This window comes from Ornithodoros turicata, chromosome 6 (assembly GCF_037126465.1).
Source record: "Ornithodoros turicata isolate Travis chromosome 6, ASM3712646v1, whole genome shotgun sequence".
Lineage (NCBI taxonomy): Eukaryota > Metazoa > Arthropoda > Arachnida > Ixodida > Argasidae > Ornithodoros > Ornithodoros turicata.
Window position 1 is genome coordinate 73,139,108 of NC_088206.1, and position 20,535 is coordinate 73,159,642.

The 20,535-nt window shown below is 46.3% G+C and overlaps 1 protein-coding gene across 1 annotated transcript; it reads right to left on the reverse strand.

Moving 5' to 3' along the window:
- Positions 1-1,468: 1,468 nt before the first annotated feature.
- LOC135397332 (uncharacterized) lies at positions 1,469-17,640 on the reverse strand. The gene is made up of 9 exons (XM_064628855.1): positions 17,399-17,640; positions 10,327-10,395; positions 7,960-8,034; positions 6,896-6,944; positions 6,649-6,836; positions 5,178-5,477; positions 4,789-5,011; positions 4,501-4,656; positions 1,469-3,486 (listed from the first exon to the last, which is right to left on the reverse strand). Exons 1-9 carry the CDS (start codon positions 17,579-17,581, stop codon positions 3,257-3,259), a joined length of 1,473 nt encoding a protein of 490 aa, XP_064484925.1. The 5' UTR covers positions 17,582-17,640; the 3' UTR covers positions 1,469-3,256.
- Between the last annotated feature and the right edge of the window lie 2,895 nt (positions 17,641-20,535).

Sequence of the window (20,535 nt, forward strand, 5' to 3'; positions counted from 1 at the left end):
AGGTAACTTGTTTGTCACGTGTCGTGGACGATGTGCTTGGTTCGGTTTTTAGGGGAGGGTCGGTAAGACTCCTTTTCACTCGTACGACCGCATATTCGTGATCCAGGACAGGAAATTATGCCGAAATCCCGGGATCCGAACCCTAGTCGCGTTATGTCGGCGGTTGCTGGTGGAATAACACTAATCTGAGCGCCTGTATCTATGAGACATCGGACACCTGTGTGTCGGTCCCTAATGAAGAAAAGAGATGGGCTCCGTGAGTTGCTGGACCAGTCGTTTACCAAGGGGCGGGGCTTTTTTGAGTGCGGTCGTCGGACATATGATGATACCAGCAGAAGTGGGTTGGACGACATCGGAATGGCGAGTGCCGCCTGCGTGGACAAGGACTGCGGAAAGGTGAAACGTCATGAGGTCCCGCTCAACTTCTCCAGGGGCAGCCCGTGATTCGCCACGGGTTCCCGTGCGAAGGCCAATCGAAATCCGGCCCACCAAAACGGTCTTCACCGTCGCGTTACGTTTGGAACTTTTAAAAATAACGATAACGCTCGCTACATTCAAGATTGGGTTCCAAGTTTGTTCGGTGGCTGCGACAGCTGCTGTTGTGATGGATAGGCTCATGTTGTGCCAAAGCAAATGTGACCGGATTTTATCAGGATCGTGGGAACGCTTGATGGCAGCTAGGCGTTGGAGCAAGAGCTCGCGCAAGATGGAAGCGGGTCTATGGATGTCGCGTGGTCGCCCAAAAGCAGCTGCATTCGGCGGGGTAGCTAGCTCTTCTCAGGTGATATAAGCTGAGGTTTCTGTACAGACGCTGTTGTGCGCTCGATGAGCTCTTATTTTATCTGTTCGTAAGATCCCGATGCGGGAGGTCTGGGGTTCAACGCAGCGGTAATGTGATGAGCTGTTTGTCGATTCCTCGTGTCGCAAACTGTGCGCGAACCACGTGCCAGGTCAGCGGGCCAGAAAGGTGGAAACTTGAAAGCGACTGCACCGATGCGGAAAGCAGTGTCACCTTCACTTGGGGCATCCACGGCTATATGGTAGCAATATGTTCGGGCGTCAGGTTGAACCAATGCGGTTTATTGACTCAACGGGGAGCCAGCAGGAAGGCGGACGCACTGACGATGATGGAAACGAGCGGTCCGTGACAGTCGTCGTGAGTTGTCATCCTCTGCGCACATTTCGTAGAAGCGCGCAAAGTGTACGTAGCATTTCATCTAGCTACACAGTGTCCATTATAAATACACAACTCGTTGCTATGACGAATACACGACAAAACTAGAATTTGTAGCCATCACAACGAGGAATCAGATTGCAACCGGTGCCCACACGTCATTAGAGAGGGAGGAGGAAGCGCAGAATAAGTTACTGGAACTCGCAAGTGATGAGTTCAGTTCAAAGTTACCGAAAGTAGTATTTTCGTGGAGGGTAACACCGTGGTTCTGCTAGGCAGCAGTTTTTATTCGCCGAAAAATACTGTACAAAGAAATGTGCAGAATATGTGCAAGCTGTGTTCACGTTACTTCAAATGCATTCTTGGGCCTTTCGTTAGCGTCACCTTTTCCATTTCGCTCGGAGGACTCTCGTAAAGTACGAATAACTTACAACACATTTTATGCACACACAAACGAGGGTAATGAATTATGCTTAACTGACCAGAAATGCACTGTCGAGCGAAACCCCAGTAATACTATGATTTGCCGCTTCACTCGGTTTTCGGGGTAGTGTGATTTTTCCGATAGTACGATCTTCCATATGATACGATAAGGCTAACATGATTTCCCGGATAGGATTTTCCGGGTCATACAATTTCCAGGACAGTACAACTTTCCAGGTGGTATATAATTTCCCGGATAATACGATTCTTCTGGTAATATGGATTCTCGGGTAAACATTATATTTGCTTGGTAATATGACTTATACGGGTAGTAGGATTTTCCTGTTAACACGATTTTCCGAATTATACGGTTCCACGAATGGAACAATTTCGCGGATATGATTTTACCATCTTCTAGGTAATCTGATTTCCATGTACGTTTCTCGTGCATTTCGGGAGGTTCGCTCCATACGGTGAAAAAGTGGAATGTCATAAATATAACGTGGAATGTAAAATGCAACATGCAGTGCGATACATTTGTTTGGCATAAAGAGTGTTGCGCTGTGGACTGCTTTCAATATAATTAAAGCGGGTTCATGTCCAAAAAAAAAAAACATTAAAAGAACAAAAAAATTTTAATCTGCATTAAAAAAAATTCTGGTGATGACTTGCACCCTTTGAGGAGTAACTAATTACCCCCCTCCCTCTTTAGGTGGCAGATTTGACAAAAGCGTGTGTACCAAGTACAAACGTTCACAGTTTAACCGGAAGCACATACAAAAATGTTGGCGCATTCACTTCCAAAACTTCTATCTATTTACACAACAACGTTTGGGCTTCGTTGTAGATGTGTGAACATGAATATGTAATTGTAAAAACGAAGTAATAAATAAAAGTTTGGCACTTGCTGGAAACTTTGTAGAAAAATTCATACAGTATCTTCTGTGCACAGCGATCGGTAAAACGGGAAGTGAAAGTGACCGTCTGTATTCGCCGGGAGAATTCTTTCCTGGCGAAAGTTTTTACGATGCACCGACAACTAAGGTCATAATACCTGGCGAAAGCAGACGATAATCGAGTTTCCCGTTGTAACAGCGCAATGTTCTTCACCCGACAGAAAGCGCTAAATATAAATATGATTTCGTATTCACGAAGGAAATAAATAGTGAATTCGATGAATATGATTGTGACAAAGTTGGATGAATATGAATGTTCACATTGTTCACAAGCGGATCTGTTGTCAATCTGCAGGGTGAAGCGCGTGTGGAAGTTTTTCTCTTTCTCGTGCATATATAGCATCCGCTCCTAGATTTAGCCTAATACCTCGTAGGTTATGAATTACAAACCTACTTCGCTCGAGAAAGACTGTAGTAGTTGGTCTAATGTAGAAGACGTCAGCAGGAAACGTCCCACTCTTCCGTAATCCACCGAAGCGAAGGTCAGGAAGGAAGTGACGTCATCTGTGATCGCGCACGACAGCGGAAGTCTGTTTCCTTGATGCCAAGCACGTACCTTGGTGTCACCAAATAGCGTCACCTGCAGCTATGAATAGTTCTGCAGCAGTCGAACCTTACAACTTGGTTTGTCGTCTTTGAACGAGACACTTGGCTCCGGACGACTTTTCGCATATTTTGGCAGAGATGAATTTGTGTAGCGCCTTCAAGCCCTCGGCACCCGGTCCGACGGAAAGTCGAAAACAAAGTAGTTGGACCGGCTCTGGTCGTCGTCTAGGAGGTCTTCCCTGGACTCGCCCATGGGACTCATGGGACCCGATGGCTGGACGGCGTTGTGGACGTCAGCTTGGACCGGGAGGACGACTCCGGGGAACTCTAGACGGGAGGGCTTGATGGCATCCATGTGCATTCTGTGGGCTGCTCTATCAGGGACGCCTGTTCGGAGATAGAATGCGATATTCTTGTAACAATTGTCGTGGGTAAGTTACCCCAAAAAAGTGCCGCAGTTATAGCTAGCCTGCAGGGAAGTGATATTTAACGTGGAAGGGAAAACTGTGCTTCATTCATCCAGCACACTATGACGAGCCACCATGAGCAATATTTTCGCTGTCCAGGTGTATTGTCACTGCGCAATCAAATTTTCGCCCGGAGAAAGCAGGCCCGATCTCCTCGTGTGACGTCAGCGTACCCTGCCGGAAGCTCTCATTGGCCACTGGAAGTTGGGCTGCTACCGCTAAGTCACTTGATATGGGACTGCACATGCTCTCTGAAGGAGTGGAGGGTTCCTCGCGCCTTTGCAAGAGCTCACGCTATTTGTTGCACAACACGCCTCATAGTTTATGGAGGGACCTTTCGCTGCTCCTTTAACAAATGCCGAGCAGATCCAACCCTTTGAAAATTTATTTTGGCACTTGTATTCTGCACTTAAACGGTTTCGAAAGTTCGAATACATTCCTAAAACGATGTTCAACAGGAACACTTTCTCGCTCATCTAGAATGGCGTGGGAAAATATGGCACTGCTCATATGGTAATGTTTAACTGTATCCTGATATCGTGCAATATGACGCGATAAAAATTGCTCTTCGAGCATTAAAATAATCTGTTACACTGTGCCCTCCCTTCTCATAAAAAGACGCACTCTAGAACTTGTGCCGGCACACGTTTGGATTGATTCCACGATCCGGTGGACGTAGTTCGGATCTACACATAGCGTGTGCAGGTCGAGAAGAAGTTTACTGATTTGGATACTACATGGTTTACCAGACGAGGCGTGGATAGCGGCTGAATTCAGTCTGCTCGGAATATCTCGCAATCCGGGGAAGGTCATCCTTTGGACATTTCTTGGACATGTCAACTTAATCAGTTACTGAATGCCTCGACTCCGGATGCTTGTCTTTCTTTCAACAGAGCAATCGGATGAGATTGGAAAACCACGCGGCTGCACGTACCCCTAATTTCTTGTCTCGCTCCCTGCGTCTGATGTCTTGCGTGATCCTGCCTTCTCGAACTTCGAGTTTTCGTAATTAACAGAGCAACAACGCAGACGAGCAACAGGATTGAGAGGCCAGCTGCACATCCCGCCGCGATTTCCATTCGAAGGCAGCCTGAAAGTAAACCCGTCGAAAAATACGAAATAAATTAGAATTAACCACTATTAGCTTGGCTGTGGTGTGATAGCGTTAAAGTTCCAGTGTGTGTCTGACTCAACCCTATCGTAAAGCATCCATTCTACGTACCTGGACAATGTTGCGTTAGCGCTTGTGTCTTTGGTCCCGCTGTGTCCCTGGTGTCTATGACTAGAGCCTCGCTGGTCGCCAAAGCACGCTCAGAGTTAGAGCCAAAGCAACGGATGTGCACGGCATACGTCACATCCGGCCACAAGGTGAGAGTGGCGGATTCCCTCGATGTGTACAGGTGACCCGTGACGTCCATTGCGCCGTCCAATACGCGCCAGGTCACCTGCAACAAATATGACGTCATTTAGTGCTGCGAGGAAACAAGTTGGCTGGGGCCGCGTTGAGAGGGCACTCTATCCAAGAATCTCCCCTTTAAACGACTATATATGTAAAACAGGAAGAGATAGTGGGCATGGTTGTCTGTTTCCATCTTTTACTCCCTCGCATACCTCGTATTTTGCATCCCCATGATCGGATAGCTGCGAGGGCGCCATCCAGGACACCAAGGCCTCCACGGCTGACGTGGTCTTGGATGCCGCTGGCCTCAGCGCGGCCAATTGTGGCATCCAGTGCCTAGCACGTGCACCACGAACGGCGTTGGGGCCGTCTTTTAGGGAGACCTTGTCTTCGCCGTTGTCCGTCGGTACGTCCAGCTGAGCGAAAGTACCCCAAGGACCGAGGGCAACAACACGGATGCTGGACGATTGCTTGAGGAGACCGCGCGACACTGTCGCGTTCAAGTAGGGAGTCTGGAACAATGAAAGGAACTGCTTATATAATCGAGAAAAGACTACGCAAAATAATTTCGCTCAACAGGATCCTAAGAGTGCACAATTCAGTTGAGAAATCCTGGCGGATCCTGGATGGTGACGTCAAGGGAAGGTGAGCTCTCATTTGCCGCCGAAAAGACGTCTATAACGGACATCGTTTTGCACATGAGCAAACAGAGTTGACGTCACGCCAACTGATTGGCCCATGTCTTTACGGAGTTACGTCAGCCGAACCATTCGGACCTGTTGATCTTCGGGCGTTTTTCCTGTGTTTTCTTCAGACGCTTTGAGACATATGTCGGCACAGTTCCCCGTGAAGTCGGCCCAGGACGCGTGGTCGTGACGTTGCCCGCATGAGCGTGGCCGACTACGACGTGCAATTTCATCACCACCACCACCACGCGCTCACTCGCTCATAGCTGTTATACGTGTGTGAGGAACAAGTTGTTAGGCAAGAACGATCCCGAGGACAGAGCTCATCTTCGGGAGATCTCATTGGCTACACTCTCAGAAAAAAAGGGCGTGAAATGGTGGTAACTTCTGTAGTTACCACCTACACTCTTAAAAACGAACTTGACCACATAGCACGCTCCTAGCCAACCATCATCCCGAATGATAACGTTCTCGCTCCTGATTTGTTTGAAAACTGGAGGCGGAGCCTATTTTGTCTTCATTATGTACGGCACAGAATAAGCTCCGCTTCCCGTTTTCAACAAATCTAGGGCGAGAACGTTGTCATTCGGGATGATGGTTGGTTAGGAGCGTGCTATGTGGTCAAGTTCATTTTCAAGAGTGTAGGTCAACATAGCGTCTGATAAAGGGTGTAAAAGGGTGGTAAAGTCAATTATCGTATATCCAAATTGCTACAAAAAGGCGTACGCCCCCCCTCGCTCACCGAATCAGAAGCGGTAACCCTATCATTCGTGGGAGAGAGTGAGGTAGGGGGTAGAACTTTGCAACCTTTTAGGAACAACATATGCGACAACTATTACAACCTAAAAGGTGTAACTGCTCCACCCTTTTTTCTAAGAGTGTACTGCATAGGGAAGACGGTAACCAGTGCATGAAAATGAGGATGTTTGTGTGGGAGAGATGAAAAAAAAAAAAAACTTCACCTTTCAAAGGAGGGTGATAAACTATATATAGGTACCTGGACGACTTCTTCCCAGCGTTGGGTGTCCAGGAGACCTCCTAGGAGGATGACATAGACCAAGGCTCCGGGCTGACGGCTGCCGCTCATGCTGACCGGTCTCACCCATTCGACGCGAACGATGTCCTCGCGAGAGTCGTACACTAGACGGGCAGGTTCCAAAAACTTGCCGCGGGAGATGGCCGAATCTGAGACAACGACGCCGTATTATTGCGGGTGTACGTTTTCCAGAAAAACAATTGCATACCCGTAGGTCCATCTTGGCGGAACTTGCACGCTACCTGACAGCCGGGGAACTGAAGCAGAAATACGGCCAAAGTTCAGAAAGGTGTTGCGAGGAGTAAACAGTGGAACGAGAGTATCAATACTCCCAACTTATCCGCAGTCTCAGCATGCACATTTCCTAGCAATGCTTTGGTGTGTAAGGTGAAGTACGCTTTACAGGAACCTTGTGAGTAGATTTTCTGCTCTCATTTTTAATGATTTATTTTACTCGCTTTGGAACGACTACAACGAGCGTTAAATTACTAAATTTATCCGTACATTCCTAGGATTTTGTTGCAACGATAAATTACTTTTCTTCAAAGCTACTGTGCGTGGTACTAGCGTGTTTTGAAAAGCAGGTTACCCTCCGAAAAAGTGCAACGTCGAGTGCACTTTGCGACTTACTGAAGCATGTAAAAAAAGCTATTACTCTGGTCTTGCTGAAAACAGTGAATGCCGCGAGAGCTTCTTTGGGAAACCGCATTAAACCCGCGCGGCCGAATTAACTGTCGTCTGCTCCTTTTCTCAACGTTTTCTCGAAGCAAGATAGTAAACTTCGGCCTAGTTTCCACTCGGACGAGAGTCCTTTCCAAAACGACGGCTAATTTAGCGAGCACAGTAAACAGTAACCCTATCCGCCACGCTAAAAGCTACGCAGAAAACAAACGAAGACTGATGAACGTAAGCGAGGAAAAATATATGGAGTACAAAAAATTCCGGTCGGCCAACCGGCGCCACTTCGTCTCCGTTTCTCTTCCCCCCATATTTCACTCTTTCCCCCGATGTCGGAGGCGGAGGACGATTTTGAATGCTTGTAGTACTACAACTTGTACGAGAAATACTCATCGCAAGAAAGGGGGGGTCAAGTTGGCTCTGTGCCAAGCAAAGTCTGTCGTCTGCATCTGAAGGATTTGCACATCGTAGCTTTACTCTGGGTTTCTGCTTTTGATGGCGATTCGCTGTAACTCCAGCCGATATCGTACGCGCGGTCAGTGGGTGTCTGGGCTTTTTGACGTTTCGGGTTTTTCACATTACTTGCGTACTTACACATATGTTGTCGGCGCTACACATGGGACCCCAGACGTCGTAGTTGCTGAGCAGAAGGTCGCATGTCTGCCAACACTGTGAGAAAGGAGGGAAACGAAATTGTTACGCATACACGTACTCCTATTATGCGTATCGGCTGCGGCGCGCAAAAACCTAGCCTGGCAACGTTGTAAAAATAGCGTATTCCTCTCTTTCTGCCGATTCATTAGGTGACAATCAATTATCATTTTGAGTTATCATAGATGTGAAGCGGAAGCCATGTAACACCCAAGACTTGGTTTGCAGATCTGCACCATGTTTTACGTAGTGCTTGTTTTAACACGGTGTTTGCCTTATATGGTGCATGGTGTATGGTACATATGATTGGAGACAATCTTTTCAGTGCGATCACACTGCGATAACGAAACAGGGGAAGGATAGTCTTGCAGCGTTTTATTCCAAAACTCGAGAAGAGCGGAAGGTCGTCTGCTTTGATTATAAAGCGCGGCATCTGCAGACGGATACAGCTTATCGGGCCTTATTTCCAGTTCAGATGTAAGTGCGTACGTCATCGAATTGTAACACGAGCCCAGTAGAAAAACAGGAACGTCAGTTGAGTTTACACCAACATTGCCGTTGAGACCAAACGAACACAATGCAGAAACAGCTCGTTCTTTGACGTCTGCTAAGAATAATGGCCGCTCGAACTGTCCAAGAAACCTTGAAAGGTGCGACAAACTCCTACGTCCGACAGCAGTCTAACGAAAAAGTCGACTTTTATTTTAAACCGTATAAACGAGAGAGAAAGAAAAACAGGAAGTGGAACAGAAGTGGATGAAGCGAAGCCTCCCCTGTCAATGTTGACAGTTGGAAAACTCTTTACCGCCAAGTCAGCGTGGAAGAAACGCTTTGCCAAGACAAAAATCCACCTAAGCGCTGTCACATGAACTTGTCGAAGGACAAACAAAGAAGGCCCCGTTTCGAACTGCAAGCAAAATCGCGAAGCTTGTTCGAGTGACCTGGTTCGAGATTACGCTTTACAAAAAGCGAAACCGTGTACCAGCGTGACATCCAGACCGCTTAAATATTCACTTAGTAAAAATAGAAGGTGGTGTACAGGCAAATGCGTCTTTTTCTTTCTACGAGGATTGTGACTGCAATTAAACTGTTGAGAGTTAGGCAAACAACCAATACGTTACTTTGATGTTAAAGTGTGCAATCACTATATAGAATTTTCGCGCACGATCGAGTGCATTACCGTTGCGAGGTTAATGCATCAAAGTTCAGGACAAGGATCTCTCGGCTATGCCGAACATGCGGCTGTTATTTTTTTTTTTATTATTATCTGAACCTGAGTGCAAAATTTGGAAAATGAGAGCTACCAAGCTTCAGCAGCCGAGGCCCGAAGTTCATTAACCTCCCTCCCTCCTCGTTGTATTCAGACTCACAGCATGTTGCCATTCAGTCAGGTGTAGCGGAGAGTCACATCAACAACTGGCAACTGTGTGGTTGCCCTTTCTGTAGCAGACGAGCGCTTCTTAACAAAAGAGCGCCGGGAATAACGCGAAGGAAAACAATTTGTGGGATGGCAGACCCTTCGATGTTGTTAAGGTTCTGGGTCCCGATGGTCACCGGACCATCAGTTACACGCCATGCAGACATTTGTACGATTTTGCGCAGACACAGTGTGACTGACTGAGTGTCTGTATCTCCGCATCACCCTCAAATCTCCGCATTTTGCTTTTCTAAGTGGCCTGGAGTTGCCGGCTCTCGTAATGAGTGCCTCTCTCTCCATTTTTTCCCCTTCACTCTTTCAACTCAACTCAACTCGGAACAATTTGTTCCAGGTCATTGGTTAGAGATCCCCGTCGGTGATTGGCTGCTACTTGTTGCATGCTGGGAGAGCATCTCGGTAAGTTATTCGCCTGTGCTCACATCCGCGAGATAGCACAAGTATCATTGTTCCGCAAATTCTGGAACTTGTAATACGAACGTTTTGGCGGAAACGTAGTGCCTTCCAAAATGCAGTAAGACACTGTGCACGTAGTACACCTCGCACTCTGCAGTACACACGATGGTGCGCTGTCGATAAGATTTGGAGCTATTCCTGATGGATATCGTCATTTAGAATGTTATATCGCAACTGCCACTGTCACCAGCTCCCGTAAATTAACCGACCGGCAACGGCATGAACGCAGGTTATAGAGGAAGCTTCTCTTTTCTGCTGACAAAGAGGTTGTTTAGAATGACATTATCTGGTAGGGCAGCCAAAGTGTGTTTGCAGTGTGCGCGAAAGGTATTCTATACTCAAGACGCGAGGATGGGACAAGGCTTGACAGCCAAGGCAACTTATTTACCGACGTGCCAACATTTCAAAGAGCCACTTACCATTGTGCAGTCCGGGGTATTGTGGCAATGAGGCAGATCGTTCACGGTGTCTGACTGGCCGCTGGGAAACTAAAAAGAAAAGAATGTTTTATTTTTATATTTGCTCCGACCTGGCCGCACCAAAAGATGGAACGGCGTGGCCATCGTTGTTTTCTCCTATAAACACATTTCACCGCAGAATCTGCTTTCTTTTACTAGCGATTAATCTGAGTCAGCGTCACGTCTGTGGGGTTCGCACCGGAGTGTATCACACAGCCGGTTCAAAGAAACAACGGCTGTTAAAACGTCCCTCCCTTGTGTCTTGAACTCATCCTCTTGCTTTTGAAATGCCTCATCACGGTCTCTTCTCTCTGGGCGCATCGTACCTGTCTTTGTACACAAACAAAACAGTCATAAGACGGGGTGTGTAATCTACTTCACCGACATGAAATTTTCTGAAAAAAAAAAAAAAAAAGTGTATAACCTGGGCTTTGCTGTACACGCACCAAATTTCAACGCATCTGGCTCTGAAGTAAATTAATAGAGAAAAAGACCTTGTTCCTCCCTAAAATGAAATGAAACTAGGAGGTTTGTTTGTGCAACCAAGAGACGTGTTTTTTTGTGTGTGTGTGTGTGTGTGTGTGTGTGCAGCGGCGACCCAACCACTTCAGGTGAAACACTGTTCCAGTTAATGCATAAACGCAGTCCTTGAGAACAACAATATTAACGACTTCCGCGAAAAATGCATCTTCATGGACGAACGCTTTGTGTTCATACTCTGCATCCTGATTAACGGCTCCCCTCATTTACGACCTGCATCTGAAGGGTGGCCAATTTGAGGGCCATTCGCAACGTTCCTTTATGGGCAGTGCGGCTCCGAATCACCCTCAACTCGTGCATCTTTTTATTGAAGCTTCAAACGCCGAAATATTTGTATACATAGGGAGAGAGAGAAAGGGAAAGAAGGATTTATTGGCGGTGCATTCTTGCCAGGTCTCTATTATTACGGAAAATTTTCAAAAGAAGTCGTGGCGCCTGCCCGTCGGTGGGTTCTGCATCGTCTTAAAACGTCGTCTGCATTGGGAGTGAAAACGTCGTCTGCTTCAAAATCCATGACACATGAGTGTCGATTTCTATTCGAGAGATTTGAAGGTCGTAATGCAGATAGACGTTAATTTATCATTTGTCATTAGTCGACAACGTGATGATACGCAGCGCTCCTTTTTATGGTTTTATTGTCTTCATAGGGGTATACCCTCTGGCTGTTTCAAGTTGAATGCTGTGCTTCCATGATGAATGAATAATGATGATGGTGATGTGGGCGCAAAAGCAATCGTGACAATAATGCGCCAAACAGTGCTTAGTGAGTTTCTAAAAAGTAGAGATGGGACGAGTCCAGAATAATCCGAATCCAAGGAAGGTTCTGCGAATCCACGAATCTTTCGAATCCTTACTTTAAAAAAGAGTTTAAAAAGCCACGGGAAAAAACGCTTCTACCGAAAAGTGTTTTAAAGCAGAATTTGATATATACGTTTAACGAAAAACAAATTAAATAATATTTTACTTTCAGGAGAAAACATACCCGTATACTTCTTCCTAAGAGTACAATTTATTTAAAATGTTGTTCACCGACTACAGGAAATACACAAACTCTCGAGTCTGAATTCCTTCCATAAAACTAAGAAACAATCAAAACCGTGTTACTTTTAAACTTGCAATGTCGGAGCTTTAGGCTGTGGTGTTTTGCGCGCCCCGGGGCCCAACCGGCCAATCAGACTTTCGGCGGACTCCGGAAAGCACCAATTTTAAAAAGAAACAAACAAACGTGGTTCGTGGATTACATTCCCTGTTTTGGGCACTGGGATTCAGATTCGCGAATCTCGAATCCCTGCCTAGGATGCGCGGATTCGGTTGATCCATCCCTACTAAAAAGTAAAAGCTAACACTCTTAAAAATGAACTTCACCGCATAGCACGCTCTTAGCCAACCATTATCTCGAATGATATCGCTAGGTGCCCTGATTTGTTCAAAGTGGTAGGCGTACGCCTTTTCTGTGACACTTATGCGGTTCATAATTGTCACAAAAATGGCGTACGCCTCCCGTTTTCAACAAATCAGTGCAGATAACGATATCATTCGAGATGATGGTTGGCTAGGAGCGTGCTATGCGGTGAAGTTCATTTTTAAGAGTGAAGGATAATCAAATAACCCAGGAAAAAGGTGCTCACGCAAGAACTCGTACCTAGACCCTCCGGATTTCCGATCGAGTATGCTACCGTTACACCACAGGACTGTCTTCTGAGTTTGTCCTTGTTCGTAGCCTGCCTCGGCTAATTGTCGACTAGGAACAGGAAATCCGGATAAAGTCCGAAGTTTGGTAATAATTAATGCAGTATGTAATGGGCAACTCAGGTAACATCTCCAACCCGCTTCAGAGGCTAGACGTGAGCAGAAAGCGCCTCCGCTCCGATTTCAACATCCTTTCTGTACCGCGCTCTAACTCTGGTGACATCCAACCGATAGACGATACGACTCTTTTCATCTCATTCAGGTAGAGCCGATATTATTCGGTCCGCTGGCGTTAAATACGCACAATAGGAGAAGGCAGGGCCAGTTTTCTTTGCCGCTTTCTCTTCGTCTGCTTCGAAAAGAGTGCGAAACGCGATCCGACCATTGTAGCCAGTTTGTGGAAAGCCGGCCACAGAATGGCGGATCGGCCAGGTGGCGCGGCGGTCGCAGGCAGCCATCTTGTGGACCGTAGTTTTCTTTCGCTCAGCGGGGAGCGACGGGAACTGAAAAGCACCGGCGATGGGTGGCATTGGGAACAATATGTCGTGTTCGCTGATCCGTGCCAGTTATGGGAAGCTTTCTCGCGAATATTTCTTACGTTTCTGCAGTTCTGTCAGGTTTTTGTGGTTTTGTGTGCTGCTCTATTGTGCGCGGAAGGTGCGCTAAGCCCCCGCTAAAGCTCTTGTGCCTCAGTTATTTGTAAAATTTATTGCTAGTAATGGAACAGGTAGGGGAAACTGTGCGGGCAAAACAACGTACCATATAACCTCCTACCACATAGTTTTGCTGGTTCTGGAATTTTTCCCCACGTAACCACTAACCTCCTTATCTTTCGCTATGCTTGCCAATTCTTGCCTGTTGTCCCGTTTCGTCCACGTGTTCGTGAACCTTCCATTTTTCTGTAACCGGTCTGTAGCCTAGATCACTACGTTCACATAATCCCCTCCACACTCTAACAAAGCAGCCATTCACTCCGGCCGTAAAAACCCGTACGGAACCTTTCTTCCCTCCGGGCTGTTGACCCACAATTCGCATGAACCTTTAAACACGTCACACCTAACCCTTTAAATACCATGCCAATGATGAGGACGGTGCCCAGAAGAAGAACAGTCTCTGTTCGAAATATCGGCGGCTTCTGTCCTGAGGCAACTCCCTTCCTACCACATAGTTGTTCTTAGGGTCAGTATAAATACGGAGTTTAATTGCAGTTGTCCGGATAGTTTAGATACAGTTGGTATCGTAGTTGTAGCAGGTTGCGAAACGGGAACAGCCACGGGAAGCGTCCTACAGCTGCCGCACAGAATAATCTTAAATATGACGTCATTTTCAGCAAATATCGTCAGGGAGAGGAGGTAGTGGGAGGCATATTAGCCATGATAAGGTCTAATCATTTAAACGAGCAGTTTTCAATGTGGTGCGTACAAAGAATTTTCAATCACTTCGGTGACAAAAACACATTGCCAGCGACGAGGCAGAGGTGGCGAGTTCAAATCCAGCTGCGCTGTTTTACCAGACGGCGCGCAGTTCCCCATGAAGCCGGCCCAGGACGCCCTCCTTCCTTCTCTCCATCGTCCACATCTAAATTGGGGTTGTTGGTAATGGGGTTCGGACCTCGAAATCCCGGGACTCGTACTTTCTCTGGTGCTATGTTGCCGACCTTTATTTTCCGGCATCCCTTCCGCACTGCAATACGTTGTCCACGACGCATGAAAAGCCCGCTAGTTGCTGACCTCAGCTCAGCACGCATAGCCATCGAGTGGCACGAAATCGCAAGAATTATTCCGTATCTTTCTCTCTCTCTCTCTTGATCGTCATCAATATTCGTTGATTTGAAAGTGAAAAGAGAAAATGAAGACTACACAAGAAGAGAGAGAACTACACAAGTTCCAGAGTTCCACGCCACGGTGTCCCCCTGGACTCCATCTTGTTTTTGCTTTTTCTTCCCCTGGAATATTCCGTGGGGTTCGCTCGTGTGAATACACGGAATTGTTAGAAAACACGCACTGTATTGCAATTTGCAATAGCGTGCATTTCGGAAATTCTGCGGTACTCAACGACCTCGCGAGGACAGTAGCGCAAGCATCACGGATCCCGGGATCTACATTTAGAAATCACGAAATCTCGCGATTGTATAAACGGCTCAGGATTTCAAACCCTACATTCTTAAAAATGAACTTTACCACATTGCACGCCAACCATAGCCAACCATCATCTCGCGTGCCCCTGATTTGGTGAAAACGGGTGGCGTACGCCTTTTTGTGACACTTATGCAGAAATGTTAATTGTCATAAAAACGCGTACGCCCAGCGCTTTCCACAAATCAAGAGTGACAGAAGTATCACCCTGTAGAATAGTTGGACTTCAGCTATGTGGTGAAGCTTTGTTTTAAGAGCGTATACACTCTTAGAAATGAACTTCACCGCATAGCACGCTCCTAGCGAACCATCACCTTGAATGACATCGTTAGCAGCACTGATTTGTTGAAAACGGGAGGCGTACGCCTTTTTTGTGACACTTACGCTCCTCATAATTTTACGAAAAAAGGCGTACGCCTCTCGTTTTCAACAAAACAGGGCAGATACCGATATCATTCGAGACCGTAGTTGGCGAGGGGCGTGCTATGCGGTGAAGTTCATTTTTAAAGCTGTAATTAGCGGCAGATCATCGTACCGGAAAACAGCGTACGACACACGAACCGAAAAGTGTAGTCCTCCTCCTTCATTTTTTTTTTTTTTTTTTTTGTATGCAGCTGTCGCTGGTAACTACAGTTACATCGCCGTGCCGACACGAACTTTAGAACCACATTTTAGAGCCGTAGAGAAAGCGGGAACGGCACGTACACTCTTAAAAACGAACTTCCCCGCATTGCACGCTCCTAGCCAACCACCATCTCGAAGGATGTCGTTATCTGCCTGATTTGTAGTAAACTGGAGGCGTACACCTTTTTTGTTACAATTATGAACAGCATAAGTGTTACAAAAAAGGCGTACGCCTCTCGTCTTCAATAAATCGGAGCAGATAACGATATCATTCGAGATGATGGTCGACTACAGGAGCGTGCTATGCGGTGAAGTTCATTTCTGAGAGTGTACGCCTATACGGAGAATACGTACAGAAGTAAGAATTTGTATCGTGTGCGGAACTGAAGTAAAGAAAATGATGGAGGATTATTAGGGAACGTACTTCTATTCTTGCCATCCAATACCGTGGAAGTTCCGCTCTTTTGCTGCGTCAGGAGTTGGACTTCCGGTCCGGTGCCGTACCGCTCGTCGGAGATAATAAGATGACGCAGCAACTTTCTCATTGGGGACTTTCAGTCTATTGTGGCCAACCAGTTTTTTGCTTTTTCTTTCTTTCTTTTGGCGAGACACGAAACACGGGCTTCCTTTTAAAAGAGCGTATGGACGATAAACGCGTAATTCGTGGGCAGTTTAATTTCATTGGGTCGGGGTCATGGTCGGGATAAACTTTTGACTTCATCCAGAGCGTAAGCCCGTATACAGCCCATGTACGGGCTCCAGTAGAAAAGACGCGGGGTAATAATAAGTAAGCCGCGTCTCTACGTCGCGAGAAAGCTATGAGCCACACTATACACGGGTGGGTGGTATCTTTAACGAGCGCTAAAACCCCAGCACAGCTAGAAAGAAGGCAGTCTGACGGACATCCTACCGACAGGAAGAGCCGATCATCGAGAGATTGAGGAACGAGAGTAATATATACTACGTACTTGGGCGTTTGATAAAAACTATCCCGTCTTAGGCACACGCGAGTCTGAAATGTAGCGACGAAATGACATACTGAAATGACCGGCAAAGTAGGTAGCCAAGTCGCCATCGCCTAAATGATGCAACGTAGCCAACCCTGCAGCCGACGTAGGCAGAGCTGCTTATTTGCGGAGAAAATAGCCGCGCGTACCGCAGAGGCGCGCGCGGTATTTTATCCCCGCGGATTTCAAAACGCAAACCAGGATGCCGCGCTGATACAAACCGCACTGGCGCCCATCTAACAGTAGCCCACTACTTCCATGACTCCTATTGGTTCTCAAAAGTGGCTAATCTCTGACTGCCTCGACGTGCGCGAATCGAGACGCACAATACTTGAAATGACGTCACTCGAGAGGTCCCACCAGTTGTCTGCGCGCATCTTCAACCTTCTCTTGGGTCATGATTGGAGGTAAGTCGAGCCGATATTTTTTACAGGTTTACCGAAAAAGTGGGAGAAGAAGAAGAAGAAAAGGAACGAAAAAGAAAATAACACGAACGCGCATGTCGTAGAATCTTTTTTTTTTTTTTTTGTAAAAACTGAACACAGACAAATTGTTTTGTTTCGTTTTTCGTCTCTACGCGTGTTGTGGGCGTGGTCTGAGATCCAGAGCCTCTCTCCCGTTAACCCGATATTTCCGAAATGAATGCATAGCCACCGATTTCACGTAACATTATACGTTAAACGAAACCACTCGATTTTTACTCTAATTATTTATACGGCAGTTTTCATTCCCCGAATAAAATGCCTATATATGAGAGAGAAATAAGCTACTGACATCAAAAGTAACGACCAAACCTGAGTAATAATGGAAAGACTGTTTACGCAAAGACGATAGATGTCAGCAGATTTCTTTTGTCCGATAATGCCACAAAAATATATATTTTTTAAAGCGGGTCATATTTTTATTAATTTTCGCAATAACTTTTTTGCTTCGGCAGCCTTTCATTTTGTAACGTTACATTAAATACGGTAGAAAAAAAAAAAAAAAAAACGTCCACTAAGAGGTTTCGGAAATTCGGAGGAAAAGAAACGGTCTGACCTTTCCCAAACAGGAGGCTCTGCACTGTGCCGTCTTCATTCTGACCCGCCGATGACCGTCAACCACCGCAGATGAAGATGAAGATGAAGCGGCCACAGACGATGATGTTATCCTCATGAGCAACACCGTAACGGCTGCGGCGAACGCCAGGCAAGGGAAGGCGGCAGCGAAGGAGGAAGGCATGTGGGAGGAACACAGCGTGCTTGCGGGGGAAAAGACTCAAACTGAGTGTTAGGTGTGCGTGTGTGACTGGCGGGGAGCGTTCGATCTCTTTTAAGAGGACTGGCGCCTCGTTTCCTAGAGTTACCCTCCTCTCCACTTGTTCTCTCCGTCTTATGGAGAGAGTGTAGTGGTCGTCTTTCTGATCAAGTGCCGCGGAACGAAGGATATATATTCGCTCATGAATGCAGTTTGCCCATGGAAGACCTCAAAGATAGAGATTTTGCTTCAAATAAATTTATTTAACGTGACAGTCTTAGCCGTTCATCGGTACCGAACCATCTAGAAAGCTTTTATATATAAATATATATAAAAGGATTTCCGAACGTGCGAACTGGTACTGCAAAAATTGGTACGTGACTTACGCGAATTTTTCGTATGCGGAGATACCTTTTTCGATTTCCTTCTCCCTAGAATGAACAATAAAAAGTGGAGGCCATTTTTGTGAAAACTTTCTCCGACCAAGTCTCCAATAGAGCATTTTCTGTAGCAAAGGGACAGGTGGAAGAAGAAAAACAGATATGTGAAAGAGCGAACTCATTCCTTCGCGTTTTATGGTTTCAGTGTGCATGGGCAAGCTATTCATAGCAAAAACAACAGCTAAGTTACAGCTTCCACAAATAGAAAGCGAGTTGCAGTTAGTTTTTCGGTTCATGAATATCGGTTCGGTTCATTTCGGTAATTTCGGTATGAATTTTGGTTCGGTTCATTTCGGTAATTTTGGTACGAATCTCAGTTCGGTTCATTTCAGTTCGAATCGTTAGCGAATAACAATGTATTTCGTGAGGAGAGCTTTTTTTTTTTTTCCTTTCTTCACGTCACCGGCGCCGCGAGAAGGCAGCCTAGTGACATTTTTTTTTTCGATTCGGCGTTAGCGCCGCGAAGCAACTGTGGCTATGAGCGGCGTACAGACGTGGACAGATGGAGAGAGGACAGCAGTGTGTGACCGAGGATTAGTATGCAAATTCAAAGGGAACTGTGCGGATATTCCTCTTTAAAGTCTGCCGGAAAATCCAGGGAAAACCGACCTAGTGACACGAAAGACGTTCGCCACCGTCTCCATCATGTTGGCGCCAAAATCTGAGTCAGGGTTTCCACGTCTGTAGAAAAGTGCTTTGACCGCTGACCCCGCAAGGATGACATTGAATTGTGGGATACAGCGATCGATCGATCAATCAGAAATCCTAAACGGAGAAAATAAGACGACGGTGGATAATAACACCAGATGCGTGATTAAAGACTAAACCAGCCCGCGCGGCGTAGTGCTTAGGATGATCGCCTTCCACGGAGACTTCGCCTTCGCATTCGCCTTCCACGGAGACTGGGAGGTGAGACGGGTTCGAATCCCGGCTGTGCTGTCTCAGGTTTTCCCTCGGTTTTCCGGCAGACTTTCCAGACGAACAGTTTCCCTCGAAGTCGCTCCAGTAGGCATCACCCACTCCTCCTTCCTCTCTGTACACCGCTCATAGGCCCAGTTGCTTCGCGGCGCTAACGGGGAATCCAAATAAAAAATCGTCATTAAAGACTTCCCGTTATTATAACGATGGCCCCGAGTTTGGACTGGTCGTCACCTTAATTCACCGTCACGGTGGCAACGGTCTATCACTATATACGCTGTTTAATGAGAGTGACAGAGATAAAGGTAACTGTGCTGTGAGCCAACTTCTCTTTCCAATTGGAATCTTAAATATGCGAAAATTTTAAAAACAGCGAGGCAACTGTGTACATGAGGCACCTAAAGACCATACCGTCCGCGAAAAGACAGCAGGGTGCACCCTTAACCGCATAGCACGCTGTATAGGCCAACCATTGCACAGAATGACACCTTTATCATCCCGAATGGCATCGTTTTGCCCCCTGATTGGTTAAAAACGGGAGAAGTACGCCTTTTTGGAACACTTATGTAGTCCCCCCCCCCCAAAAAAAAGGCATACACCCCGCGCTTTCCACAAATCGCGAGTGATAAGGGTATCATTCTGTGCAATGGTTGTCCTTCAGCGGCGTGCCATGCGATCAAGTTCTGCTTCAAGGGTATGGGACATCGTTCTTTCCGCTGATTTGCTGAAATAAGGGGGCGTACTTTATTTTTATGGCAGTTCATAGTTGTCACAAAAATGGCGTACGCCTCTCGTTTTCAACAAATCAGGGCAGATAACGATATCATTCGAGACTGTGGTTGGAGAGGAGCGTGTTATGCGGTGAAGTTCATTTCTAAGAGTGTATTAGGCGACTGATTATTGAAATCTATTTAGTCGTGAGAGGTTCGACTCTTCTCAACGACTGCCATACTGCAATCTTTCACTTTGTTAGACACCTTGAGCCTTAAAAAGGGTTGTGTTTGTCACTTTACCAGCCCCAGAACAGTTTCTACCATATTATTATTAAACGTGAGAGTGAGAGAAAAAGAGAAAGGGGCGCGTCACACCTGGTACGGCTTAATAAATTACCCGTCCAATTTTTATACGTAACCTCGCCAAGGTTAAACTAATTAAGTAGAACGATAAAGAGTCTATAAATAATGCCTTTCTTATTTGGGGTGCTCAAGGAGACCGCCTTTGGGGTTCGCGTTCTGGGAAAATGCGAAATTTATCGTGTGAAATCAACGTCGATTTCTCTTTATGAGGATGCAAATTTATTTCGTTTTGCCAGTCCTTTCGATTCTGTGGAGGAGGTGCTGGGCTCGAATCCTGCCACTCCTGTCCTAAGTTTTCTCCGCAATTTTCTGGCACATTTTTCGGACAGCGCACTTGTCCTTGATGCCCTTTTACCGTCCTTTTTCTACGTGCGTTGTGACGTAAGCGCAAGAAAAAAAGACGAGAAAAAGTTTTTTTATCATCTTATCTTTAGCGTATAATGCCACATTTAACTTTTTTTTTTGTGGCGTATATTACTTAGCGTTGGGGTTTATATAACATTTG

Bases quoted from the DNA above. Each gene is read 5' to 3' on its own strand.
- LOC135397332 (XM_064628855.1), bottom strand. From the start codon at position 17,581: ATGCCTTCCTCCTTCGCTGCCGCCTTCCCTTGCCTGGCGTTCGCCGCA. The intron at 5,478-6,648 runs GTACCTATATAT...TCATTGTTCCAG, and splicing joins GCTGGGAAGAAGTCGTCCAG to ACTCCCTACTTGAACGCGAC. The intron at 5,012-5,177 runs GTATGCGAGGGA...TATTTGTTGCAG, and splicing joins ATGGGGATGCAAAATACGAG to GTGACCTGGCGCGTATTGGA.